The sequence below is a fragment of the Podarcis liolepis genome, assembly GCF_965112155.1.
Source record: "Podarcis liolepis genome assembly, chromosome: Z".
NCBI lineage: Eukaryota > Metazoa > Chordata > Lepidosauria > Squamata > Lacertidae > Podarcis > Podarcis liolepis.
The window spans coordinates 38036747-38064715 of record NC_139570.1 but is presented as its reverse complement, the minus strand read 5'-3'; the positions used below and the strand labels follow the sequence as shown (position 1 = coordinate 38064715).

General features: G+C 45.0%; 1 protein-coding gene and 1 long non-coding RNA gene across 2 annotated transcripts in view; both read right to left on the bottom strand.

The window, feature by feature from the left end:
• The window catches only part of LOC310698429 (FK506-binding protein 15-like), a 268796-nt gene that overhangs the window by 166029 nt on the left and 74798 nt on the right, over window positions 1-27969 (bottom strand). The window contains exons 5-7 of the mRNA XM_083485533.1: window positions 2579-2702; window positions 1409-1478; window positions 28-102 (exon numbers count right to left, since the gene is read on the bottom strand). Coding sequence (XP_083341659.1) covers window positions 28-102; window positions 1409-1478; window positions 2579-2702 — 269 coding nt within the window. The remainder of the gene's footprint in view (window positions 1-27; window positions 103-1408; window positions 1479-2578; window positions 2703-27969) is intronic.
• On the bottom strand, window positions 21067-22448 carry LOC310698469. The gene is made up of 3 exons (XR_014521539.1): window positions 21853-22448; window positions 21632-21728; window positions 21067-21100 (listed from the first exon to the last, which is right to left on the bottom strand). It is a non-coding gene; the product is annotated as an uncharacterized lncRNA (long non-coding RNA).

The following is a 27969-nucleotide window of genomic DNA, read 5'->3' as shown; positions in this document are numbered from 1 at the left end:
CTTGAAGGTCTTAATGTCAAAGCTTACCGTGAATACAAAACAGGCATGGATGCTGGCGGTCGCAATCTGCTGCAGCTGGCTGATATAAAGAAGCACTTTGTACTGGATTCCACAAGAGATAGAAAGACAGAAGAAAACAAGAGCAAAAGTGAGGAATCAAAAACTACGGGGCTGGCTCTTTTCAAAAGCACCTGGAGCTCTTCTTATACCAGGTAGCATTTCCACAGCACCCCAACAGCTAAATGACATATTAACATATAAATACATCAGAGGTGTTCATCGTAGGAATTGCTTTGGCTGCAGGTGCCTGGCTTAGTTACATGTGGAGTGACTTCGTTACAATGGAGCAGGCGTGGGGAGCCTTTGGTGCTGAGCTACAACACCCATTGGCTCTTGCCACATGCCCAGTGGAGAGGGGTGATGGGAGCTGTCGTTCAGGGACATCTGGAGGACCAAAGGCTCCCTACACCTGGAGAAACCAAGGGGTGAGATCTGTCCTTTTCCGCCCAATCAGCTAAACGGGAATGACAGCCCAGTGTTTTATCCTGTCCCCACCACCCTCACCTGCAACAGGGGAGTGGGACAAGGCAATCATACCAGAGTCTTCCTGGAATAAATGCATATGTTTCCTGACATATTTTATCCGTTGCTTGTAAAACACCTGTGAATCCTTTCACAGCAAAGTGGGGCAGAACAAACCACTGAAGAGCTAGCTGACTGGGCTGAAAAGGACAGAGGCTGGAAAAACTGAATCCCTTTTGCAACATAAGCTGCTGAAACCCCCTTCCTTTTTTGACTGTGGTGGGAACGTTTATTGATTTTTCAAGCCACGACAAAGTTACTGTCTCACCTCCCTCTATCCACTCCACACACAATACCCCCTAGGCCCTTCTTTTGTCAAGATGCTAGTCCACATGGTTCTTGTTAAATAAGAGCACAGGGAGCTGCCTTGGACTGAATCAAACCACTGGTCTCTCTAGCTCAGGACTGCCTACTCTGACCGGCAGCAGTGTCCCCAGCCCTACCCAGAGGAGCTAGCAATTGGATTTGGGAGCTTCTGTCTGCAAAGTGGATGCTGTGTTGCTGTGCGACAGCCCCTTCCCTGCTGCGAATACTTTTTGTAGAGAAGTGAGGTCAGAATAAAAAAAATGGGAGCTATAACCCTTGTGAGCTGATTGGGCAGAAAGAGACTAGAGCCAAAACAGCACCTTTGCTTTTTCCAGAGTAAGACACCATCAGGAAACCAGGATTCAGACAAAGGGAAGCATTTCCTTAGCCCAACCTACATCAACCCGGTATCCTCCAGATGTTTAGGACCAACAGCAGCTGTAGTCCCAAACATCTGGAGGACAGCAGGTTGGCAGAAAGCCAGGCTACTTCAAGACACCACACCTCCTCCTCCTCTTACCTCCTTGGTTGCATTGCTGCCCACTACAGCTGCTCCATACTTGCCATGTTTCACATATTTCCCATTGGTACTGGAATGAGAAGAGAACACCTCTTAGCTTCCCACAGTTGTTGCCACCATGCCAACCCCATGGGTTATATTAAGCAGCTTTTTACAAAGACTTCCCAGGGGTTGTGTGACTCCCATCAGCCCAGACCATCTGGCCAACGGTGAGGGGCGATGTGGGGGGTGGGCAGTAGCAGCCCAGCAACATTTTATCAGCCCACAAGCTCCCCATCCCAGGAGGTCTCTACCCTCAGTTCAGTTCAGTGTTGGCTGGTGCCTCATTGGGGTGAATGCAGGGAGCCCAACTCTAGGTGGCACCAGAGCCAACGACAAGAAGGGCCAGCTAAGTCTAGGGCTGTTCCCATCCTCCTCCCTGCTGTGTTCTACCATGGCAGCATGGAGACTGAGGGGGAAGAGGAAGCTGACAGGAAGTCCTGCCCTCTGGATCGGTTGGACGTAACAAGGCAGGCAGGTGGGAGCCAGCTGAGGGCAGAATGAGGGGGTGGTGTCCTACTGGACCTGCTTTCACTGGTATGGCATAAGGCAATTGAGCCAGCACATTGAGCCAGAGTCAATGATATCCACAGCCTGATTGGCTGGAAGTAAAAAAACAACAACAGGCAGGTGGGGGCAGGCTGAGGTTGGGGAGGCGGTGCCCCATTCGCCCCAATTGACACCCCCCCATTGTTGCTCCACCTCCATCGTGCAGCCCAGACACTGAGGTCCAGCCCCGAGGCCCTTCTGGTGGTTCCCTCGCTGTGAGAAGTGAGGTTACAGGCAACCAGGCAGAGGGCCTTCTCCGTAGTGGCACCTGCCCTGTGGAACGCCCTCCCAGCAGATGTCAAGGCAATAAGGCAATGAGCAACTATTTTACTTTTAAAAGACAACTGAAGGTGGTCCTGTTTAGGGAATTTTTTAATGTCTGATGCTGTACTGTTTTTAATATTTGGTTGGAAGCTGCCCAGAGTAGCTGGGGTATAAAAAATAAATTATTATTATTACTATTCAGCTGCACCTCTTTCCAAACAAGCCAGGCAAGATGGAGAGATGATTGCAAAAGATGTGAGCACAGGACCTGGGTAGCAAGAACACACTGCAGCTCATCCCCTCTGCTGTAGTACTCACAACAAATATGCATGAACAACTGTAGCGAAGAAGACTGACTGCACTGCTGCTGTGGGCACAGGAGCATCAGTGGGTGCAGCAGCAGCAGCTGCAGGAGGATCCTTCTGGGTAGACAGACCTGCAGCTGGAGCAGCACATGAGAAGGGTAAGTGCTCTGTTGCAAACAGAACATTGCTTGGAAACATCAGGCCAAGTTAGCTCCCTTGTCTGAGCCAGTTGCTCAGATTAATGGAAAACGGGAAATTGACTTTTTTTTTCTTTTAACACTTTTATTTTGCTTTAAACAAATACAGATAAATATAAACAACCAAAATTACAAAAGAAAAATTATTAATAACAATAATGGAAAAAGCTAAACAACTACCAAAAATATCAAAGTAGATGGCATAGAATATAAGCCATTATGGGGTAGAAGAAAAAAGAGGAAAGGAGGAGGAGGAGGGAAAAGAAAAAAGTGGGGGGGAAAGAGGGGGGAAATGAGCCAAAACACAAGAAGGCTCGTCCATTGTACGCTTCCGTCAAGATCACAACAGATCATTATTCTTATCAGTTCTCTCTATCTGCATTCCATAGAATCCCTCATCTTGGTATCAGGGAACATTTCCCTATGTGGTATCATTCTAAACATAACCAGGTCTTTATTGATGTACCCTTATCCCCTAGATAATTATTTAAACATTCCCATTCTTCTTTCACCATCTTCCATGTTGGAAGATCTAAATTCCTGGATAGACAAGGCCTACAGATTTGGACCTAAAAAAGACACTAAGATCACACATGACTGTATGGTGATTTTTAAAACTAAGGAGCAGAGAGACATTATTTTAGGCCACCATTATAAATAAAGTCTAAAGATAGATGAGAAGGGAATAATTTTGTTTAAAGATATTCCGACATATTTTTTGGCCCTGAGAAATAATTATACGGATTTGGCCAGTGCCCTAAGAAGAAAGAACATTTTCTTCAGGTGGGAGTTCCCGGAAGGACTATCTTTTAAATTTCAAGGAAGGAAACAAAGAATAACAACTGTCGGAGAGAAAGAAAGATTCTTGGCGAAAAACGCAAAAGAGCTTGGACTGGAAAGTTCTCCTTCATCAGGGGCAGGGGCAGTGGGCCCCTAATAGAAGAAGAAGAAGAAGAAGAGTTTGGATTTGATATCCCGCCTTTCACTCCCCTTCAGGAGTCTCAAAGCGGCTAACAATCTCCTTTCCCTTCCTTCCCCACAACAAACACTCTGTGAGGTGCGTGGGGCTGAGAGACTTCAAAGAAGTGTGACTGGCCCAAGGTCACCCAGCAGCTGCATGTGGAGGAGCGGAGACGCGAACCCGGTTACCCAGATTACGTGACTACCGCTCTTAACCACTACACCACACTGGCTCTCCAGATGTCTTTGAAAATCTACTCCTGGAATGTGAATGGTCTAAATTCATGTTTTAAGAGGAACCAAGTTTATCACGTACTGGCAAGACAGAATTTGGATATAATTTGTTTACAAGAAACACATGTTATAAGACTTCATAAGAAAATTCTCCAAGATAAGAAACTTGGGCAGGAATTTATTTCATCCGACAAAGTGAAAAAAGGTGTGGTTTTTTATGTTAAAGAAAAATGGAATCCCAAATTGTTGTTTAAAGATGAGGAAGGGAGGTACATTGCAGTTGACATTACTGCACAAGGCGATAAATTTCTTTTGCTGGGAATTTATGCACCAAATGATGGCAAAGTGGAATTCTTTAAGAATCTGGACTTAAAACATGGATTGTATGGATTACAAATTGATTTTAATGGGAGATCTGAATGGAGTAGCATCAACATGAATGGATAAAACACAGGGACAGAAAAATCCAAGTTCCGGCAGATTACCAAAGATTTTCTTTGATATGACTGATAAATACGATTTGTCGGACATACAGAGGCTACGAAATCCAATGGAGATAGATTTCACTTTTTTCTCAAATTCAAATCAATCTTTCTTGCGAATCAACTATATATGGGTATCCAGAGATTTGGTTCCTAAGGTTCCTAAAACAGAAATTTGCCCTAAGACTTGCTCAGATCATAATGCAGTGGTTTTGGAGATGAAATTATACCTGCAGGGTTCCTTTAGATGGAGGATGTATGATGAGTTGTTGAGGAATGAACAGATAATTAGTAAGGCCCAAAAGACTCTAAAAGACTATTTTGAACTAAATATGAACACAGAGGTTGAAACAAGAGTCATTTGGGATGCAAGTAAGGCAGTAATGAGAGGTTTCCTCATACAACAGAACTCGATAAGGAAAAAGATACAGAATGAGAAAAAAGAGAAAATTCTGTCTCAAATAAAAGACAAAGAGAAAAGTTTAAGATTAATGCCAAAGAGTCAACAGATTCCAAAAGAAATTAAAGCATTGCAGATTCAATTTTCTCAAATTATTAACCAGGAAATAGAATGGAAAATTAAAATGATGAAACAGAGAAATTTTGAATCTGCAAATAAATGTGGGAAATTGTTGGCTTGGCAATTAAAAAAGAGACAGAAGCAAAGTACTATTACAAACATTGTATCTGAAGGAAAATCTATGGAAAACCCTGGCGATATAAGAAAATGTTTTCAGAAATACTTTAAACAGCTGTATAAAAAAGGTAAAGAAGATAAGGATAAAATTGAGCAATTTCTTGTGGCAAATGAAATGCAGAAAATTCCCGAGGATAAAAGGTTCCTACTAAATGGCATGATTACAAGACAGGAGGTTGAGATGGCAATAAATAAGATGCAGTCAGGCAAAGCCCCGGGACCGGATGGTCTTTCTGCAAAATATTATAAAATATTGAAAGATTGGCTAATTCAACCGTTGGCAGATGTGTGTACTAAGATTTTAAGAGGGGACAAAGCTCCCGAAACCTGGAAAGATGCATTTATTACTCTGATTCCAAAAACAGATCAAGATAGATCTCATGTAAAAAATTATAGACCAATCTCATTACTTAATGTGGATAAAATCTTCGCAAACATTTTGGCCAATAGATTAAAAAAGGTTCTATCAAATTATATACATAAGAACCAGACAGGATTTCTGCCTGGGAGACATAGGAAAGATAACATTAGAAATTTAATTGATATAATAGAAAGGTTGGAAGCGAAAAGAAATTGTAAAGCAATGTTAATGTTTATTGATGCTGAAAAGGCTTTTGATAATGTTTCTTGGTTATTTATGATGAAAAATCTAGAAAGAATTGAGGTTGGCCAGGAATTTTTTAATGGTATTAATGCGATCTATTTTGAACAAAAAGCAAAAATCATAGTTAATAATGTCTCAGAGGAAATCAGAATTGAGAAAGGAACCAGGCAAGGATGCCCGCTTTTCCCTCTGCTATTTATTTCTGTTCTGGAGGTTTTGTTAAACATGTTGAAGAAAGAGGAGGTGGTTAAAGGCATTGTAGTAGGATTCCAGCAATATAAATTAAAAGCCTTTGCTGATGATTTGGTTTTAACATTACAAGATTCAGAAACCAGTGTAGTGAAAGCACTGGAGCTGATTCAAGAGATTGGGCAGGTAGCAGGATTTAAATTAAACAAGAGCAAAACCAAAGTTTTAGAAAAAAACTTAGATAATGAGGAAAGAAAAAACCTTTTTGAAAGGACAGGCCTTGTTTTGGTGAAAAAAGTTAAATATTTAAGTGTGAATTTCAGTAAAGAATTTGAATCTTTACAAAGATAACTATGAAAAATTATGGAATGAAATTAAGAGAGATCTTGAGGTATGGTCAAATTTAAAACTCTCATTGATGGGCCGAATATCGGTGGTTAAGATGAATGTATTGCCGAAGATGTTCTTATTTCAAGTTTTACCAATCATTGATAATGTCAAATGTTTTAAAGAATGGCAGAACGTATTGTCTAAATTTATCTGGCAGGGGGAAAAACCTAGAATTAAATATAAATTACTTACAGATATAAAAGAAAGAGGGGGCTTTTCCCTGCCAGATTTGAAGATATATTTTGAAGCTGCTGCATTCTGCTGGATCAAGGATTGGATTCAATTAGAGAATGATGATGTGTTAGACTTGGAGGGACTGGATAATCGATTTGGATGGCATGCATATCTATGGTATGACAAGGTAAAGGCCCACAGGGGTTTTAAGAATCATGTAATTAGAAAGGCATTATACAATGTATGGACTAGATACAAAGATCTCTTAGTAAGAAAAACACCAAAATGGATTTCACCAATGGAAGCACAGGCCCCAAAAAAAGTTAAATATGGAAAACAAATGGTTGAGGTATTCAGATTTGTTGTTAGAAAATCAGGAAGGTTTTAAATTAAAACCATTTGAACAAATTAAAGATAAAGTGAATTGGTTGCATTATTATCAAATTAACAAATTATATAAGATGGATAAGAGAAATGGTTTTGCAACAGAAAAAACCAAATTGGAAACGAAGTTGTTAGACACTAATGATAAGAATATGTCTAAAATGTACAGTTTGTTGTTGGGGTGGCATACAAAGGATGAACAAGTTAAATCGGTCATGATTGATTGGGCAAGGGATGTAGGACATAATATAATGACGGAGGACTGGGAGAGGCTATGGAGGAAAGGGGTTAGGTTCACTGCATGTATGATGTTAAAGGAAAACATTATGAAGATGATGTATAGGTGGTACTTGACCCCTGTAAAATTAGCAAAGATTTATCACAAAAGTGATAATCTTTGTTGGAAATGTAAAGAAAAAGAAGGTACTTTTTTCCATATGTGGTGGACTTGTCCCAAGGTGAAAGACTTCTGGGAGAAGATTTATAATGAACTGGAAAAAATGTTGAAATATACATTTATTAAGAAACCAGAGGCCTTTCTCCTTGGAATAACAGGTTTAGAATTGCCCAAGAAAAATGTTAAATTATTTTTGCATGCCACAACGGCCGCTCGAATATGACTTGCTAAAAACTGGAAAATACAAGAAGTACTAATAGTGGAAGATTGGCAGATGAAGATGATGGACTTTTCGGAGCTAGCTGAAGAATCCGCGACCAGAAAGAAGAGGAGTTTCAAGAGGACTGGAGGAAATTCAAGGACTATTTGAACAAATATTGTAATATAAAAAATTAGAAATTACTTGAAAGAAACAAATAGGCCTAGGACAAATTAAGTTATAATTAAATAAATGGGATTCAGAATGTCAAGAAAAGTGAATAAGATGACTATAATTGGAAATTGTTTTAGTTTAATAATGATATTGGAAAACTCTTACTTTTAAATTACAAGGAAACTCAGAAGGGAGGGATTTGAGGAAGTCAATCAAGATGTTTAAAAAGTTGGATTTGTGAAGAATTAAGTTTGTTATTATTGTTTATTTGTTTATTGTTCCCTCCCTTTCCCCCCTTTTTTCTCTTCTTCTCTTTTTCCTTTTCTATTTTTGTGTATTATTCTGCTTTGTGGCTTGTGTTATTATGGTGGAAAAAATTAATAAAAATTTATTTAAAAAAAAGAAAAAGATAATTATTTAAACATTTCCATTCTTCTTTCACCATCTTTTTAGGTTTATCTCTTATTGCATCTGTCAGCTTCACGAGCTCCAAGTACTCACACAATTTAACTCCCCATTCCTCTTTAGTGGGTGTATTTTTATCTTTCCAGTGTTTTGCCACTATAACCCTTGCTGCTGACATTGCATACATAAATAACCTGGTTTTGGTTTTGGGAATATTATCTGAGACCATTCCTAATAAAAATTCTTCCGGATTCTTGCTAAATGTAGTTTTTATCAATCTCTTTATCTCTTCATAAATCATATTCCAAAACCTTTATATCTCTATACAGGACCACCACATATGGTAGTATATTCCTAACTGTTCTTTACATCTTCTGCACTTGTTATTATATGATTTATTTACTTTTGCTAGTTTTACGGGGGTCAAGTACCATCTATAGTACATTTTCATAAGATTTTCCCTTATAAGGAAGCAAGCCATGATTTTTTAGTCCATTCTTCATTCCAAATACTGGGTTTGATCATATGTCCCAGGTCCCTCTCCCATTTTACTGTAATTTCTTTGATATCCTCCTCCTTTCTTTCCCAATTCAAAAATAGTTTGGCGGCTTTTAGTTGATAATATTCCAGCCAGGTTATTCCCTTCTGTTTCAGTTCTCTTAGGTCCTTTATTTTCGGGTTGCTACTTATTTCCTCTACTAAATCCTTGTATGTTAACCAATCACTGTTCATATTTTTCCTATGAACTGTCATAGATTCCATCGGTGACAGCCACCATGGTGTTTTGGTCACTACTGATTTTTTACTTCTCCCCCATACTTCATATAGTGCCCTTCTCACAAAATGATATAAGAACAGGAAGTTGCCTTGTATGGCGTCAAACCACCGGGTCCATCTACCCCAGTGTGGTGAATACAGACCACCAGCACCTTTCTGGGGCCCCAGGTCAGGGGTCTCTCCCCAGCGCTCCTCGGGAGTTGACCAACCCAGTTGATTCTGTGGGGCTTCAGAACCAAAGGTTGGACTAGATGGTCCACAAGAGCTCATCTTATGTTCCTAGGCATTGTGAACAGTTTACTTACCGGTAGCTGGTTGACGTTTTTTAGGCTGCTTGGGTGACATGTATTGGAAGAGCACATTTCCAGATTCTGTAGTTGTCTGATCCTGTCCAAAGAGAGAGGCCAGCCTGGTCCTGGGCAGAGAGAAAAGTAACCATTCACTTCATTCACAGAGAGAGGCAAGTAGATGGGAACAGAACAAGACATGTATCTGCAAGCACAAAGATGCTCATGTTTCACTGCAGGTTGGCGATTTTGTTGCAGCCTTCCCCAAAGACCAGAGGGTAATGGATTCAAAAACTATAATCCTGTCAGGGATTAGGATGTTGGCCACCCCACTAGGTCATAATGCTTGCCGAAGGGAGCTTTGCCCAGTCTCTCTTGGGGTAACCAGCCTGGAAGAGCTGTTGTAAGAAATTAATGCGCACAACTAAAGGAGTAGACACATTGTGGGTCTTCTCTAAGCAGAACTTAGTTGGAGACAGTCCCTTCCTTTTCCTATTAGTTTCTATAACCTCTCTTAAGAACAAAAGAAAAGCCTGCAGGATCTGGCCAAAGGCCCAGCGAGTCCAGCATTCTGTTCTTACAGTAGCCAACAGAACCCAAGCACAAGAGGCTGCTCCCCTCCTGTGGTCTCCAGCAACAGTTGTTCAGAAGCTCTGCCGCCGCCAACTTGGTGAGCATAGCCACCATCGCTAGATTTCTCCTCCCTGAATTTTTCTAATCCTCTTTTAAAGTCACCCAGATTGGTGGACATTCCTGCCTCCTGCGCGAGAGTTCTGTAGTTTAACTGTGCATGGTGTGAGAAAGTACTTTCTTTTGCTTTTCCTGAAGGTCTTCCAACATTCAGCTTCATCAGATGTTCACAAGAGGGAGAGAAACTGTTCCCTATCCACTTTCTCCATGCCATGCCTAATTTGATAAACTTCTATCATATTATCTCTTACTTGCTTTTTGTCTAAACTACAAAGTCTCTAAAACTGAAAAGGCCGTTGCCCAATTATTGCACCCAAGCTTTTATAGAACCTAGTTCAGTGGTACCTTGGTTTTTGAACAGCTTAGTTCACAAACTACTTGGAACCCGAATGCTTCAAACCCGGAAATGAGTGTTCCGGTTTTCAAACTTTTTTTGGCATCTGGACGTACTTCGTTGGGGGGGGGGTTGCACTTTTGTTTTGAGTGCCACAATTCCATTGCCTGCTTGCTTGCTGCCTGACCTGGGCTTCCCTTATTCAGCGCCAGCCGCATCAGCCACTGGCGACACCCAAAAGCGGAGGAGGGGGTGGCTGATGCTGCAAGGACAGCGGTGGCAGAGGGACCCAGAGGGTGGCAGCGACACCCCCTGTCTGCTCGGCACGGCCTTCCCTCAGTTGGTGCCAGCAGTGAAATCTGGAGGCAGAGAAGGGTGTCGTTAATGATGTAGCGACTTCGCCTTCTCCGCTTTCGTTGCCACTGATCCACACCCAGAAGTGACTGCCGTGACAGGATGCTGGTGCCACCACTGTAGTAAGAGTGGCGGGTTGGGTGGGTGGGGGGATGGATCCAGAAAGGCTAGCATGGGGGGAGGAAGAGAAGCCAACTGGCTCCTCAGAGAGATGACTTTTGCCTTCCTTTCCATCCCCCCCCCCCCGCCACTGGAACTCCCCCATCACACACCCCGTGCACTCATCCCTCCAATGGCAATGGGTAAATCACTGCCAGTTTTTAATACTGGGTAGCAGATAGCAGCCTGGTCTATTGCTTTCATTTTATGGATCAATAGTCTAATTAGATAGTCATTTTCATGCTAAATTGCTATTTTGGGGGTTGTTTTTAATTGTCTGGAATGGATTAATCCATTTTGCATTACTTTCTATAGGAAAGTACGCCTTGGTTTTGGAATGTTTTGGTTTTGGAACAGATGTCCGGAAGACATTGTAAACAAAACAAAAATTTAAAAGGTATCCATTACAGTGGTACCTCGGGTTAAGTACTTAATTTGTTGAAGAGGTCCATTCTGAAACTGAAACTGTTCTTAACCTGAAACTGTTCTTAACCTGAAGCACCATTTTAGCTAATGGGGCCTCCTGCTGCTGACACGCCACCGGAGCACAATTTCTGTTCTCAATCTGAGGTACTATTTCTGGGTTAGTGGAGTCTGTAACCTGAAGCGTATGTAACCCGAGGTACTATTGTACTGCAAAGATACAAGCCCTGCCCTTGCGGTTTATCTTTCCCCACATGCGGAGATTCACTGCCAGGAAGGTGGGGAGAGGGAATAAACCTGGCTGAACACAAGTGATTTTCCCTACAGACATTCAGAAGTATCTCATCTCAGGGTTGTTCTGGAAGCAGAAACTTACCAGTTACAACACACCCTAGCCCACTTCCCCGCACTCCTGAGAGCTAGAAACTTGCAGATTAAAACAAACAAACAAACAAACAAACAACACACACACATACCAAGGTCAAGTATCTTCAAACATTAAATCTCCAGCCTTAGACCCAAACTCCATGCTATACTGAACAGCAAGCAAAAATATCCAAGGGGTGAAGTGCCCATTTTAAATGCCTGACAGCACTCCAAACAGCTAGAGAAAAACCACAAGTGGCAACATGCATGTTTGAGGGGCTCCCAAAAGAAGCGAGCGGAACAGAGATTGTGAGCTTGGCTTCTCCTTCTGGGGAGTGACATTCTGGGAAGACATAGATCAGGGGTCAGCAAACTTTTTAAGCAGGGGGGCAGTCCATTGTCCCCCAAACCTTGTGGGGGGCCGGACTATATTTTGAATATTTGGGTGGAGGCATCTGCAGTTCTCCATAAATTTCTGAACTACAACTCCCACTGGCTATATGTCACTCTGACCTTTGCTCACTGCCAGCGTTGCCAAAAGCAGCAGTGCAGTGCCCTTATTTTGAACACCTAAAATGTCACAGTGTAAAGGGCACTAGAAATCTTTCTTAGGGTTCCTTTTGTAGAAGGAATCAAAGACCACAAAACACCTCCATTCAGTCCTGTTACTGGCACCCACTTTAGGGCAGGAGTTAGAATGCCAACTTGTGACCTGGGAGATCAGGGTGCAGACCCCCACTTGGAGATGAAGCTCACTTTGTGACTCTCTCTTAGTGTAACATTAGCACAGAAGAAGTGGTCCCTGCCGCCCGCACCCAATCATCATGAGAGGCGAACTTTTTAGCCACTGCATGCTCCAAAGCTAAGCATGTAAGAAACAGTGAAAACACAAGGCACTTCGGTTTCAGCTCAGAGTTGGTCCACTGAAATGGGCGGGCGAAACCAACGCATAGCTTAGTCGGATGCAACCCAGCGCCTCCCATTTCATCCTTAGCTGGACGAAACCCCGCCCATTTCATCCTCACCAGCTGGCTCAAAGACGCCTAGCTCAGCTGAACTTCGCCTCTCTCTCAGCGCCTAACAGCACGTATTTGCAGACAAAGCCCTCTGCATGTGTTCGGAAGCTGGAGTCCAGCCATAGGTTCCTCATCTCTGCCTTATGCCCTCCTTGTGGCCCTCTGACATGGCAATGCCCATAATAATTCCTAGATAAGAGCTCTAGCCCCCTTGCTCTGGAAGAATGTTCTACTGTGGGGCAATCTCTCCTTTGGAGGCACAGATTTAGGAGGAGGTAGTTATGGAAACAAGGCAGAGCCTTCTCCCCACCAACCACCATAACACATGAGAGGTGAACACCCAAGGAAAATGTCATGCCTGAAAGGAAAAAGATCAGGAATGTAAGAAGCTGTCTTCTATCAAACGAGACCCTTTGTCTATCTAGCTCAGTACTGTCTACTGACTGGCTGTGGCTTTCCTGGGTTTAAAACAGGGGGCATTTCCAGCCCTACTTGGAGATACCAGGGATTGAACTTAGGACCTTCTGCATGCAAAGCAGACACTTCATTTTGTTCCCAAAGCATTCCAAAAGAATCAACTCAGCTAATCAAAGGACTTTACCTTCAGCCTTGGGGCGGGGGGAAGCTGCAGCTTGGGGAAATGTCTTTTGCAGTAGGAAAAACAAGCTAAGTTGAGCTGCAAGAGGCGCTGCCCTGATTTAGTTTCCCAAGGAGACTGACAGACATCCCTCAAGTCAAGCTGATGCCCTTGCAGAGGATTCTCATTGCTTTGGCAGAGAAATGTGAGGTGGAAGACAATTTAGTATGTTTAGGTTTTGTATACCCTGCCTTTAGTTGTATAAAGCATTGAATTTTTGTTAGTTTACTTGTCTCTGTGGTTCCATAATAATTTGAGGGGGGGAAAAAGATTTTTTTTAAAAACCCCTCAACTTGCCCAAGCACCCCAGCCCAGCTTTAAGGCCATTCCTGTGTGTGTGTGTGTGTGTGTGTGTGTGTGGTTGGATGTCTTCTTCCTAGGAACATAAGAAGTGGCCTTACATTGAGTCACGTCCTTGTTCCATCTAGTTCAATTTCACCTATAGCAACAGCTCTCCAGGGTCCCAGACAGGGACCTCATCTGCACTATACATTGGAAGCACTATTATACCTCTTTATGCCCTCATGGCTTCTCCTACAAAGAATCCTGGGAACGGTAGTATGTTAAGGCCAAGAATAGTATTCCCAATCCTATAGGAAGAAGTGACCAAAGCCTGAAAGATAGCAGATTCACTTAAATAATGTACGTACTGAATTGGGGACTTTCCAAGTGATGCCTTTTTCTCTTGCTTACTAATTATCACACCAGTTCCTGAAGCAAATTAATCAGCTACAAGTGTTAGGAAGAGTGAATTCTAGCTGACCAAGGTGCAGACCTACGTTACCCTCCAGATGAGTCGTCCTCTCATGGGGCAGTTAGGGTTCAGTGGTCACTTTATTCAGGTGGCTATATGTCACTCTGACCTTTGCTCACTGCCAGTGTTGCCAAAAACAACAGTGCAGTGCCCTTATTTTGAACACCTAAAATGTCACAGTGTAAAGGGCACTAGAAATCTTTCTTAGGGTTCCTTTTGTAGAAGGAATCTAAGACCACAAAACACCTCCATTCAGTCCTGTTACTGGCACCCACTTTAGGGCAGGAATTAGAATGCCAAATTGTGACCTGGGAGATCAGGTGCAGACCCCCACTTGGAGATGAAGCTCACTTTGTGACTCTCTCTCAGTGTAACATCAGCACAGAAGAAGTGGAAACAGAAAGCTAGAATCAGGAAATGGGAAAATATTTCACCACAGCACAGGCAACAGGCATTTGTATGCAAATCAACCCTATGTACATTCATGGGGAAGTTCAGTTGAATTCAATGGAGTCTACTCCCCAGTAAGTCTTGCTTTTTAAGAAAAATGCTCCTTTCCTCATTACCCTTGGGCTGAACTTCCTAGTCCCAAACCACTACTAAAACATAATGTATTCCCTCACTCTACAAAAGGTGTGGGGTATGTTTGGCCCTCTGGATTGTAGAGCAAGTGCACTCCCATCACCAGTGGTGTAGAGGTCTGGGGTTGCGGAGGTTACTATTTCTGCAGCAGGGTCCCTGCCTCCCGCACCCAATCATCATGAGAGGCGAACTTTTTAGCCACTGCATGCTCCAGAGCTAAGCATGTAAGAAACAGTGAAAACACAAGGCACTTCTGTTTCAGCTCAGAGTTGGTCCACTGAAATGGGCGGGCGAAACCAACGCATAGCTTAGTCGGATGCAACCCAGCGCCTCCCATTTCATCCTTAGCTGGCCGAAACCCCGCCCATTTCATCCTCACAAGCAACGCTGTGAGGCAGAGAGACAGAAAGAAGGAAAAAGAGAGATAAAGAGAGAAGGAACCTTGCTGGCTCAAAGACGCCTAGCTCAGCTGAACTTCGCCTCTCTCTCAGCGCCTAACAGCACGTATTTGCAGACAAACCCCTCTGCATGTGCTCGGAATCACCCTTCGCAAGCCTGCACCCACCCACCCCAGCCCCACATGCTGCCCCAGCCCCACATGCTGCCCCAGCCCCCCACACAGCTATGGTCCCACATGCTGCCCCAGCCGCACATGCTGCCCCAGCCCCCCACACAGCTATGGTCCCACATGCTGCCCCAACCCCACATGCTGCCCCAACCCCACATGCTGCCCCAGCCCCACATACAGCCCCAGAAGCACACACAGTCCCAGCCCCACACCCACCCCAGCCCCACATACAGCTCTAGTCCCACATGCTGCCCCAGCCCCACATACAGCTCTAGTCCCACATGCTGCCCCAACCCCACATGCAGCCCCAGCCCCACACACAACTATGGTCCCCTCACACAGCCCCGCCGCCTCACGCCGACCCAAAGACACCCGCACACCCCGCATCTCCCCCCCCCCCCCGCAGAGAGGCGCCGCATTCTCACCCTCCCGTCGGAAGCTGGAAGGCCTCGTCTTCTTCATCCATGTCCCCCAACATCCTGACGGCCCCTCGCTCCCCGCGCCCCTCGACTAAGCCCAAGCCGGGAGGCGAGAGCCGCAAAGCGCGCGGCTGCAACTTCTCGGCCATGGCTCAAGCGCTGTGCTGCGGAAGCGAAACTAGCAAGCCAAAGCGGCCGGCGGCATTCGCGGCCCCCAAAGGGGCCAAACTTCCACGCGGAGGGAAGAAGCGCGTGCACGGGGACGCCAGCGATCAGCTGTTGCTGCCGCTGCCGCGAATTTGGCGGCGGGACTCTTAAGTTTGACGGAAAGGGAGGGGGACACGGCTGGACCAATGGGAAGCTGGCTTCTGGGAGAGGGAGGCGGGAGGACGGGTGACGCTCGCTCGATGCTGGCCAATGAGGTGGCGCCTCCGCTCGCCGGGCGAAGAAGGGACGCGTCTGAGGAGATCGAGCGAAGGAAGAGAAGGCGAGGAAGGCGCAGGTAGCTAACTTCCGATTCTTCTCATTGTGCTATTTACACTTGGTCTGGCAAAACACATTTCTTTCTTCTTATTTAGCCTTCTCGTTTAATATCCATAAACTTTTACTATGTACATTCTCCATATTCCAAGATTCATTCTAGGTCTGTCAGGAGATTAACGTTGCCACTCCTTTTTAAGATCTTCCTTAAATGTTATCCGATCTTGATTAACTTTTGGTATGGAATTTCCTCTTATTCTCCCTGTTGTTCTGGCAAGCTGTAGATCTTCTATCATTTTTGCTTGCCAGCCCGTTTTTGTGGGGATGATATCACTGTTATAGAACTTATAACACAGTGGCATAGCGTGGGGGGTGCAGGGGGGGCCGGCCGCACCGGACGCAACATATGGGGGTTAGGGTTAGGGGGCGCAAATCCACGGGTTAGGGGGCGCAAATCCACGGGTTAGGGGGCGCAAATTACTTGCCTTGCCCCGGGTGCTGACAACCCACGCTACGCCACTGTTATAACATCACCTTTCCAATTCCTTGCTACTAAAATCCTGGCTGCTGTGGTTTCATACATAAAAAGTGGTCTGTGGTTTTTATTAATTTCCATGGACATAACACCTAACAGGAAGGATTCAGGGGTTTTTTTGGAAATGAGAGTTTGAAGATCTTTTAAACTTTAGAGTAAAGAGTAAAGAGCCAGTGTGGTGTAGTGATTAGGAGCGGTAATCTGGGGAACCGGGTTCGCGTCTCTGCTCCTCCACATGCAGCTGCTGGGTGACCTTGGGCTAGTCACACTTCTCTGAAGTCTCTCAGCCCCACTCACCTCACAGAGTGTTTGTTGTGGGGAGGAAGGGAAAGGAGAATGTTAGCTGCTTTGAGACTCCCTAGGGTAGTGACAAAGCGGGATATCAAATCCAAACTCTTCTTCATCTTCTTCTTCTTCTTAGAAATTATATCCCAGAATTCTTTTATCCTCTTGCATTCCCACCACATGTGTATAAAGGTACCAACCCCCCTTTTGCCTCCCCAAGAAACATCTGAACTGTTTTTGTACATCTTGGCCAATTTGGCCGGGGTTAGCTACCACCTGTATAACATCTTCATCACATTTTCTTTTTTTTATAAATTTTTTATTAGAGTTTCCATAATTTTTATAACAACAAAAACAAAACAAGACAATACAATAAACACAACAAACAAAAAACAGGTACAATTTCAAAATCTTATTTTCTTATAATTTACTTCCCCGACTTCCTCATACTTCCCCTTTCTGTATTCCAATTTCTAATCAATTATTCAGCAAATCCTTCCCTTCTTTTAACTTGAATTTAATCTTACTTATTCTCCTTAGCTTATCCGTTACCACTAGTAACTGCTTATTTTCTAATCCAACACCATTTTAACACTCATTAATTTTGCAATACTTCTTTAAATAGTCCTTAAATTTTTTCCAATCTTCTTCCGCTGTTTCTCTTCCCTGGTTTTGGATTCTGCTCGTCATTTCTGCCAAACCCATGTAGTCAATCACCTTCATCTGCCAAGGTGGGTAGATCTTGTGTCTTCCAGTACTTTGCGATGAGTATTCTTGCTGCTGTTGTAGCATACATAAAAAAGTTTTATCCTTATTTAACACCCCCTGGTCGACAATACCCAAGAGAAAGGCCTCTGGTTTCTTCGGGAAGGTATATTTAAATACCTTTTTCAGTTCAGTTCATTATATATCATTTCCCAGAAAGCCTTAATCTTTGGGCATGTCCACCAAAGGTGAAAAAAGTGCCTTCATTTTCTTTACATTTCCAACACTTATTGTCCAGCAAATGATAAATTTTTGCAAGCTTGACTGGGGTCGTGTACCACCTGTAAATCATTTTCATAACATTTTCTCTTAAGGCATTACATGCCGTAAATTTCATCCCGGTGGTCCACAACTTTTCCCAGTCAGCAAACATGATATTATGACCAATGTCCTGAGCCCACTTAATCATTGCTGATTTAACCATTTCATCCTGTGTATTCCATTTCAGCAGCAAGTTATACATTTTTGACAAATTTTTAGTACTGGATTCTAACAACTCACTCTCCAATTTCGATTTTTCCACCTGGAAGCCAATTTTCCTGTCCATCTTAAAAAGCTCCATTATTTGATAACAGTGAAGCCAGTCTCTCACTTTCCCTTTTAGTTTCTCAAAACTCTGCAATTTCAGTCTGTCCCCTTCATGTTCCAGAATTTCCCAGTATCTCGGCCATTTAGACTCCATATTAAGCTTCTTAACAGCTTTAGGTTCCATCATGTTCATCACATTTTCTCTAAGATTATAGCATGCAGTGAATCTTATGTCCTCCTTCCACAGCCTTTCTCACTCCTCCATATATATTGTGTCCAATATGTTGGGCCCAGTGTATCATAACCCATTTTAGTTCCTCCTCCTTGACTTCCCAGTCACTTAAGTCACATTCAAAGTACATGCTTCCCTCCCCCAAAGGATCCTGGGAATTGAAGCTTGTTCATCGTGGAGCTACATTTCCCAGCACCCTTAAACTTAAGTTCCCCGGTTGGCTGCATACACATCATACGTTTAAAGCATGCATCTTTCCCCCCAAAGAACCCTGGAAATCGTAGTGTACCCCTCACTGGGCTACAGTTCCAAGCACCTTTAAACTAAAGTGCCCAGGGTACTTTGAGGGGAATGTGCTTTAAATGTGTGGCATTTGTGCAACCTGGTTGCATATGCAACATAAATTTAAATTACATTTCCCACCTTCAAGTTCCCCAAACCCTTAACAGACCATAGTTCCCAACATTCTTTTGTCGTGAGGGGGAATTGTCTGCTTTAACAATGTAGTGTGTTCGCAGTCTCAGTTTGCTTTATTATGAAAGTCGCTTTGAGGTACCTGAATGCAAAAATAATGTCGGATTTAAGAGGTTTGGTGATGCATCTTACTCTAAACACCCATGACATGTCGTAGAAAATAATCCAACTCTGGGATCATCTCTTGAGGTTAATTCTTGCACTGAACAAGTGTTGTGCGTTTCATTCCCACACGCTGCTCCAGTAATGTTTGCAGCTGAAGCCTACATTTCAAGAAAGTTCCAGGAATCAGTGAACAGAAGCATTGCTGATTTTTCTACAAGCTAGTGTAACCTGGGTAGCCAATTCAAAATTTGTGCTCACCAGAACATGCCCTTGCTACAAAGAGCCTGCTGCACCACTGAAAGATGGAGTAAGATGAAGGACAAAGATGCAAGGGTGTGATATCTTTCCCTGTCTCTGCACCTGCATCATCTTCCTCCAGCTCAGAGCCAGAAAGGTAAGACAGAGGTTTGTTTTGGCTCTCTGTTCACACCCAGCAAGTGTTTAGCAGAACTAAAGCAAGCTGTAGGCTTCTAACCATGTTTGGGACTGCGGAGAGCGTAATTATTTTTATCCCTCAGCAGCTCTAATGTCAGAAGAAGGCCTCAGACTTGACCCACTCGCAAGAGCACGTCTAACTCCTTGCTCTGATGAAGGGAGCAAGCAGGCCTTTTTTCTTCTAATAAAGAGTTAACTTCACTTACTCCGTATGATTTCTTGCTGGCTGGCTCGCTGAGAACGAACTACCACCGAAGGAGCATGGTGTGTCCTCCACCAAAGGTACTACCTCTCCTCTAACACCCCCCACACTAATAACACACACACAGGTACTGTCCAGGATTCAAAATGGCACCCAACATCCAAACATCAATGAAGACCCCCCCACACACACCTTGAGCTGAATCTAGCGATCATATCTCTACTTGTGGCTGAACATATGCCACAAAATGGGCAAAGTCATGCCAAACTGAAATTTCAGTCTGCCATCTTGATTCAAAATGGCACCCAACATACAAACAGCAATAAGGTCTGCCGCCCCACCCTGGGAACCCTCATGCCAAGTTTAGTATTATAAATGGAGAGTTCTCCAATTGTATAGAGGGTAAATGGGCAAACCATTTCCCAAAATATCAGTCAGGTCAACATATTCCTCCAGCATGACAGAAAAAGTGTTGGGGGTAGGGTGGGAGGGAGAGTTGGGCTCCCCAGAGTTGGAATTAATAGATGGCAGAAAAAGCCAGGGTCTTGTCAATATATAATTCCAATTAAAAGCTGTAAAATCATGAGTCCCAGCTCTTGAGAGCAGGAAAGAAGGAGTTGGGAGCGATTCACTGATAAATGTATGTATGCACTGGCTCAATGGGAAAACTTTAGAAATTCATCGGAAATCACTCATTGTATCAATCTTCTCCGTTCCAATGGCATTTAGGACCCAGGGAAGCCGCTAAGCCTTTAATAGCCGCTAAACCGCTAATAGTGCTAAGCCGCTAATAGCGTTGCTTTGCAAGACGAAAAAACCGCTAGACGAAGAGACTCGCGGAACGGATTAATTTCGTCTTGCGAGGCACCACTGTATCACCTTCTGCATATCATTCAACCTTTGGGCAAGCCACTCTCTGTTTCAGCCTCCCCATCTGCAATACGAAGAGATTACTAATACTGGCCTCCCTCACAGGACTGGTGTTAATTCTTAACATATTGGGTGTATGAACGTGAAGCACCTAAGGTGCCCTATAAATGGTGAGTCGGTTTTTGGCGTACAGAACCACACAAATACCCCTCCCCTTCTTGCCTTGCTAAAGTGAAAGAACTAAGGCAACAGGGTTAATTTATTTTAATTGCACTTTATTATTTTCTTCAAGATCCGTTTTGCCAAGGTTCAAAACTGGAAGTGAGCTATGGCAATAGGTTAAGTTTGGTTTCCACAGAGAGGAGCTGTTCAAGGTGATACCCATCGCTACTCCCAGCAGCAACTGGGTCAAAAGTGTGTAGGGTACAGGTGTGTTCGGCAGTGGTGAATTAAACAGTCAGGACTTTGAAGCTAGACAAAGTCCCCAATTGACATTTGCTACCGAGAGAGAGAGAGTCACCCCTCTTCCTGCTAGCAGCCTCAAAAACCACAAGTTAAGGCCACCAAAGCCCAAATGAGCAATCTGGGGAGGCCCACAGGAAAAACCCCAACTCCATCCATCTCAGCCCCAGATAGCAATCACTGAAGCTCTTGAGAAAAGAAAGTATTGCCATGGCATTTGCCAAGCTGCTCATCCCAGCAGGTACAGGTCGTCGTCGTCATCGTCATCATCATCGAAGAGTGGGGTGGGGGGAGGCCGACCCTTAAGGCTCTGAAACGAAGAGAAAGAAAGGCAGGGTTAGGTCACTGCTGCTTGGCAGAGCAGGCTCTGACTCAGGTGGCCAGCTGAGCAGGACCATCAGCAAGGCAAGCGGGAGAAGGAAGCCAAGGATGCGGGCTCTAGCTTTCTCCTAGTAAGTCTCAGGGTTGCCCCTTGTGGGACTCAGCAGGGAAGAAGAGGACAAAACTGGAAGTAATTGGCTCTGCTGCCCGTCAGTGGCAGCTATTGTTAGTATTGAATAGTGGACATTGAGCCTAATAAAGTGATTGGACTGATTGGACTTGTTAGTCACTTGTTACTCAAAGGCCATAGCAGCTGAAAGCATGCTTGAAACAAATATGAACATGCCACAAAACCGTAACAATATAGTGCCCCTAACAGCCACAGGAAAGATTGGTGGTGCCCTGGTAACAAAACACTACCACTTTAGTTTATCAAACACCTATTGAGGGCCTCTATGCCTGCCACCTTAAGCCGTCCCAAATGGCACCATACACCACTGCACTCCCTCAAAGCTCTTACCACCTCTTCCTCGTCGTCGTCTTCTGCCAAGAGAGTTCCCAATGCAGATGGCTTGGGAGTGGCAACTTTGAAGAAACCACCCTTGTCCTCAAGAAGACTGCAAGAGAAAAAGACAGAAGGAAAAGGAGAGTGGGAGTGATGCAGTGGTTAACGGACCAGAACCCTGGGAGACCAGAGTTCAAATCTCTACTCAGTCCTGAAGCTCATTGGGTAGTGCCTACCATACAGGGTTGATGTGGGGGTTAAATGAGGGAGTGGGGGAGTGCTAGCACTGATGTCAATGAATGGAGCAGAGGGGTGTTGAGAATTCCATTCCTCCCGTACTGCAGATGTGTGTTTGATTGTTACATGTCACATGTCTGTTTACATTCCAGCACTGATTGTGGGAGTCTTGTGAGATGAAATTGAGATATGCTGTTTCCGCTCTGTATAGCTTTTGTTTTTTGCCGCTCTCTCTCCGAGGAAGAAAGACAGAGAGAGCAGCCATGTTTTCTTTGTTCTGTTACCTTTGATTTAATTTGCAATAAATTAGGCTTAGATGTTACTACTCAAGGCTGAGCTTCTGTTTTGAACTCTGCTCACTGTGTGCTCATGTCCCTGGATATGGGCCACATCAGTGTGATGGGAGACCCGAGGAATGAATCCCAGGCGACGCTGCAGTTGGGGAGAGGCAACAGGCCTCGGCGTTATCACCCAACAAGGGGGAGCCAGGGTCTTCCTTTGTGCCTTAAACCCCATGTTATTAGGGGGTGGGGGGGAAGGCACGGAAAGGCAAGAGACTCATAATGGGTACAGTTCCCGTCCCCCTCCCGCCCTGGCACAGACCTGGAATCCGCTTCCATGGGGCTGGACGCTGGTCTTGGCTGTGAGGCTCCAGCCAAGTCCTGCTGCTTGTCGGCTACAGCAGCTTGAGAAGTGGGGCCAGCAGTGTGCTGACTTGCCCCACTCTGCTCCTTGCCCTCTGGACTCGTTGTGGGCCCCTCCATTGCAGGGGCCATCTCATCCACTGCTGGATTTGGAGGTGCCAGAATGGCAGTGTCTATTGTGTCCATTTCACCCTGAGTGCTTGGCCTCTCCTTCTCAATACTGGCAGAGAGCCTGAGAGGCGGCCTTGCAGCTTGAGCAGAGGCTGCACGCGTTTGCTCAACTGGTGCTTCCAAAGAATGAGCCTCAGGAGCTGCAAAAAGCAGACTGTCTTGGGCTCCTTCGAGAGCGGTGGATGGAGGACTGCTTGAGCTTTCCTTCAGATTAGCCAAAGGAGCGGGGGATGCCACTGGTGCTGATTCTTGGAGAGAGTTGCTGTGGGGATCCCCATAAAGGGGTGCAGCACTTGGCTGCTTCCTTCCCGCAGGTCCTTCCTCCTCGGTGCTGCTGCTCCCCCTTTGCTCCTCCTGACTCTCCAGCAGCTGCAGAGTTGTTGTCTGGAACAAGTAGAGGGGAGGGGGGATTATTTGCCACAAAAACGACTGCAGCCCCTGATGAAAGTACTGTGTAATGGGGGCTTCCGGGTTGGCGCCATCGCCGAATGGCGGACTCCCTCCGAGCTCCGGAGGGAGTCTGCTCGGTAGGGGTTGGGTCCTGCCGCGCTGGCGACGTGGGGACCCTCAAAAACCATGGGCGCGGATGCCCATGGACCTGGTGACTCGGCGGGCACCATTAGCGCCCCCGACCCGCGAAGGAGCCTTTTTTTAAAGGCTACGGAGCGGGGGACGGGGGGTGGCGCGGTACTATGAGTCCTCTGCTTTCCCTGCCGAGCGAAGCCGCATGCCATTCGACGGAGAGCGCTGACTTCTTCTATTGAAAATTTGGACTAAAAACAACAACCCGTGAGTAATTTGGAAATCGGACCTAAAAGGAAAAAAAAAAATTCCGGATTCGGCACGAGCGGGGGAGGTGCAAAAAGGAAGTCTGTCTCCCCCCTATTGTAGACTATTTAAAACAAGGATTTGGCAACTAAGGTCGAGAAAAGAGCTTGCTTCTGTTTATTGATAAAAGTTATTAATTCCATGGTGGGAAGTTATAAGAACTGTGCTGGAGGAGAAGAGTGGATGGTGAGAGTCAAAGTGCAACCCCCCCGGGAACCGGGGCGATCCGTGAGAGAACCTGGTGAAGAGAGATAGAGACATTGACAGCTGTCAAAGTAGCTGTCAAAGTTGGAGAATATAAAGAGGACTTTGCTATGAGGACTTTGTTGGTTAGTTTTGTTACAATTTGGATATAAATTGTTGAAAACAAGGAATAACAATTTGACTTTTGGATTTGATTTGGAAGGAAACAAAGTTACTATAATCCCCCTAGAGGGGTTTTGGGACATTACAAGAACGGTTGTAAGTGTAAAAATACTCTTGGAATCGAACAGGACTTTTTATCTCCTGGGAAAGCTGCAAAAACGAAACATTATTTTGTCTACAGAGGTTTCTACACTAAAGGAGACAATAGAATTATCTATTGAAGAATGGAAGGGACTTGACGCAAGTTCTTGTTCCTGAACAAATAATAACCCCTGTAGAGGAACCAAGTTTTTGAATTAGAATGTTTTTGCAGCGGAACAGGAAAAGAAACTTGAGAAAAGTGAGGAAAGAGAACAAAGGACTGATGAAGATTTGGAAGAGAACAAAGGAGGAGCCATATTATTGTGAAAGACCAAGGAAGACCAAAGGCCTGTCAGGGGTTTCTCTAAGATTGGGCGTCTGAAGCTAAAGATTACCAAGAAAACCGGCAAAGTGGAGTTGAGAAAGATTTGGTCATAAACGTGAGATCTCCAGGCTGATAGCAGATAGACCGATGGACATGGGGAATCGAAACCGGGGAAGGGTGGGGGGAACTCCACTCGTGGGAACTCCAGCTTAACAATGTTTTTGACCCTTCTCAACAAATCAGCCCCTTTTCCATAGTCCACACTAAACTCCATATGGTATTTAAGAACATGTTTCAAAGTCCCTCCAAAATTAAGAGCCCCCACAACCCCAAACATCTCATGGCCCATTGCCAGACTCGAAAAGTCCAAACATCCCTGCATAGGGGTCTATCCAACCCCCCATTTCCAAACCAAACCAAACTTTATCTTTCCAAATCTGGCTTTTTCCAAGTTCATTTGTCAAATCCAAAAGCTCATGATCCTTCTGGGCCACAACTCCCTCCATCTCTGGCGCCCCAGATTCAGCAACATCCTCTTCCCTCATCTGTTCTGTCAGGGCATACTCCTGATTTAATTCCTGCGTGGGCTCCATATAATTTCCCACTGCCTGTTCAAAATTTCTGATCGCATCAGTCATCAAGTCCGTCTTGTCATGTAGCTGTTCCAGTAGGGCATTTGTTTTACAGAGAGCACACAACAGAGCTTCTGAATACATTGTGTCCTGCAAGGTCAGAGTCTATTCCCACAATTGTAATCAGTAACAGCTGCAAGCTGGTTACAGTTTCACAGTCTCCCTCTAGGGGGAAAACTTCTATTTGTTCTTTCTTTTAAAGACAAGTCTGACAACAAAGTTTCCTTTTTCAGATATTTTGTCAATATTTGTTCCTTTAAAATGCGAAAGGGAACAATGGAATCACTATGTTTCTCTTCTTTTAGCTATCTGTCAAAGACGTTTGTCTCTGGTCAATGAGCTTCAAAAAACGTCAGTCCTGACACCCCGCTCCAGGATCAAGACGGTGGAAAGTTACTTTATTTTGCACTCACTTCTGCAGGTTTAAATAGTCTGAAAAAAAACAAAACCCTTCTTCTCCTGCTTCCGAAGGGGGTTCAACAATTTTAAATGATGAAAGTTAACCTTTTACAAGCGATTTTCTGAGCTCTAGTTTGCTATGTCTTTGCTTTAATCTATCTACAAAGAAACGGAAGGCTGACTTCCTGTTTAGACCTTCCCGTTTCAGTGCCAAATTGAAGTAAACTTTTAAGTCCAATTTTCCTTTCTGCTCGCAAGTCCTTATTTAAAGTCCAATTGTCTGAGATTTAAGTACTCACGGGTGATTATTTTAGAAGCCAAATTGTCCCAGGAAAAAGGCAGTGCTCTCCGGCAACGGCTGTGCGGCTTCACTCCACGGAAGAAGCAGTTGACTCTCAGCACCGCGCCACTTCCCCCTCTTCGCTCCGGAGCCCGTTAGTGGGTTCCTTTGCAGGTTGGGGGGCACTAAAGGTGGCCGCCAAGTCCCATGGTCACAGGCTTCATCCGCCTGTGATTTTTGAAAGAGTCCCCGCTTTGCCGTAGCGGAAAAGACCCGTTTCGCGTGGAGCTAGTCCCTCCAGATCAGAGGGAGTCCGCCATTGTCGATGGCGCCACCCCGGAAGTGAGAGCTGGCCTTCACCCTCTTTGCTGCTCCCATGATTAGTAATATGGGGCTAAATGCCACCCCAGTCTCTGACCGGTGCAAGATTGCAGGGGTCTAGGCACTTAGTCTGTGTTTCTTTGGAAATGAGGCACAGTTTAGACTGTGGTGTCATAATGATATATAGTTTCATTATGTTGGGAAAAAGCACCAAGGCAAAAGCCAGCTCCAGATGGCTGGAATGCAAAACAGGATGTTGTGTTTTGCAGATGTACTGTTGGGGAAAAGGTGGAGTCTATTCTCTGTACTGAGCACCGGATGTTAGCTCTGAGTGTAATATGACCTGTGCTGGAAGTACAGGGGCGGAATTGTGTCTCTTCTGATGGAGTCTGAAGGGAGCAGTCGCTTTTCTATGTACTGCTGAGTGACAGGAATAAAACATGTAAAAGGACTCCTGTCTGTCTCATTTCCCCTCCCTGGGAGAATGCAGGGAGGGAGAGAGAAGCAGAGAAGCAGAGGGTGTGTTCTTTCTCACGACTAATGAGAAGAATCGCCGGGTTTGTTTACCTAGCCTGCCGGCAGTTGCAGACGGAAGGTAAACACGGTATCTCACTCAATTGCCTCGGGGGAGGCCAGGTACCTCTGACTGTGAGCGAAGATACTAGAATATGGCAGCCTTCGGATGGTTGCGATTCATCGGATATCTGCATGAGAGGCTGGTGGATTGTCCTCCTCTGCTCCAAGGGAGAAGGCAAGCGTCTGAGAGAAGCCAGAGGCTGAACAGACCCAGAGGAAAGTGTTTCCAAGCAACGGAGCTCAAGGTATGCTGCACATTTCGGGCTAAAAGTGTGAACGCAGGTTGATTAATTCCCTGGTTCACGGGAGCTGCGTTTGGAAAAGCCAGCTCTGATAGGAGAGGCCTGCAGCTCAGAGGCTGAAGCCTGCATTCCACAAATTCTTGTGGTTAAGATAAGAAGTCATGAATGCACTCTTGCGTGGAAAGTTACTGGCAAAGGGGCTGGACTGTGAGTGTGAGCCTGGGAAAGCGAAACAAAGCCACGGAATGTTTTGGCTACACGTTTACGTGCTCTTGGAGGGACTTTCCATAGCAGCCAGCGTTTAGCTGCCAGGTGCAAAAAGCGTAAACAGCTTGCAGTTTGCCTGCCTGAGAAAGAAAAAAACAACTGTTGGATTTTACAGTTTGTTTGAGAGTGTGAGCTGGAGGCTTGGCTTCAAGATGGATGCCAAGAAAGGGGGAGCTCTGCCTTGGCCACCTCCCCTAACCAATGACAATTATTCATCTTGGTCTGTTAAGATGAAGGCCCTGCTGCAGAATCAGAGGCTTTTTGATGTAATTGAAAACCCCATCCCTGCAGCACCAACCAGAGGTTGGGAATCACAGAACATGAGGACCAGGACTGCTATAATTCTGTGTGTCTCAGATCAGCAGCTTGTGCATATCCAGCATTTACAAAATGCGAAAGAGGTTTGGGACACGCTGCGTACAACGCATCAGAGAGATGCTGGTTCTTCAGCGTTGCTGTATTTTGAGAAATTGACCAATCTGAGACTTGCGCCTGATGGAGATGTTCAAGCGCACCTGACAGAGATGAAGTTTCTGCGTCAACAGATGGTGGAACGCAATTTCCGTCTTCAGGAGGAAGTGTTTTGCTTCATGATGATAAACAGCCTTAATCGCACCTACAAGGTTGTTGCCAGTCAGCTTGGTTCCCTACCGGCCTCACAGCTAACCGCGGAGAGAGTGTGTGCTGTGGTCCTGAATGAACACGACAGACTTGCTGCACTGGAAGTGAAGGACAGGGGGAGGGAAGAACAGAGTTCTAATCCCCCCACTGCTGAATCTACTAGGGAGCATGGAGTAGCATTGAGTGCTGTCCGATGCTACAATTGTGGACAGACTGGGCATCTACAGCGGAACTGTAGGAAGCCGCACCAGACAAGAGGAGCAAAGAGCAGCTCTACGAAGCCTGAGGCGTCAGGCAAAAGCCGTTCCAAGTGCCAGGTGAAACCTGCAAAGGCTATGATGGCGAAAGGAACCACGCCAGATG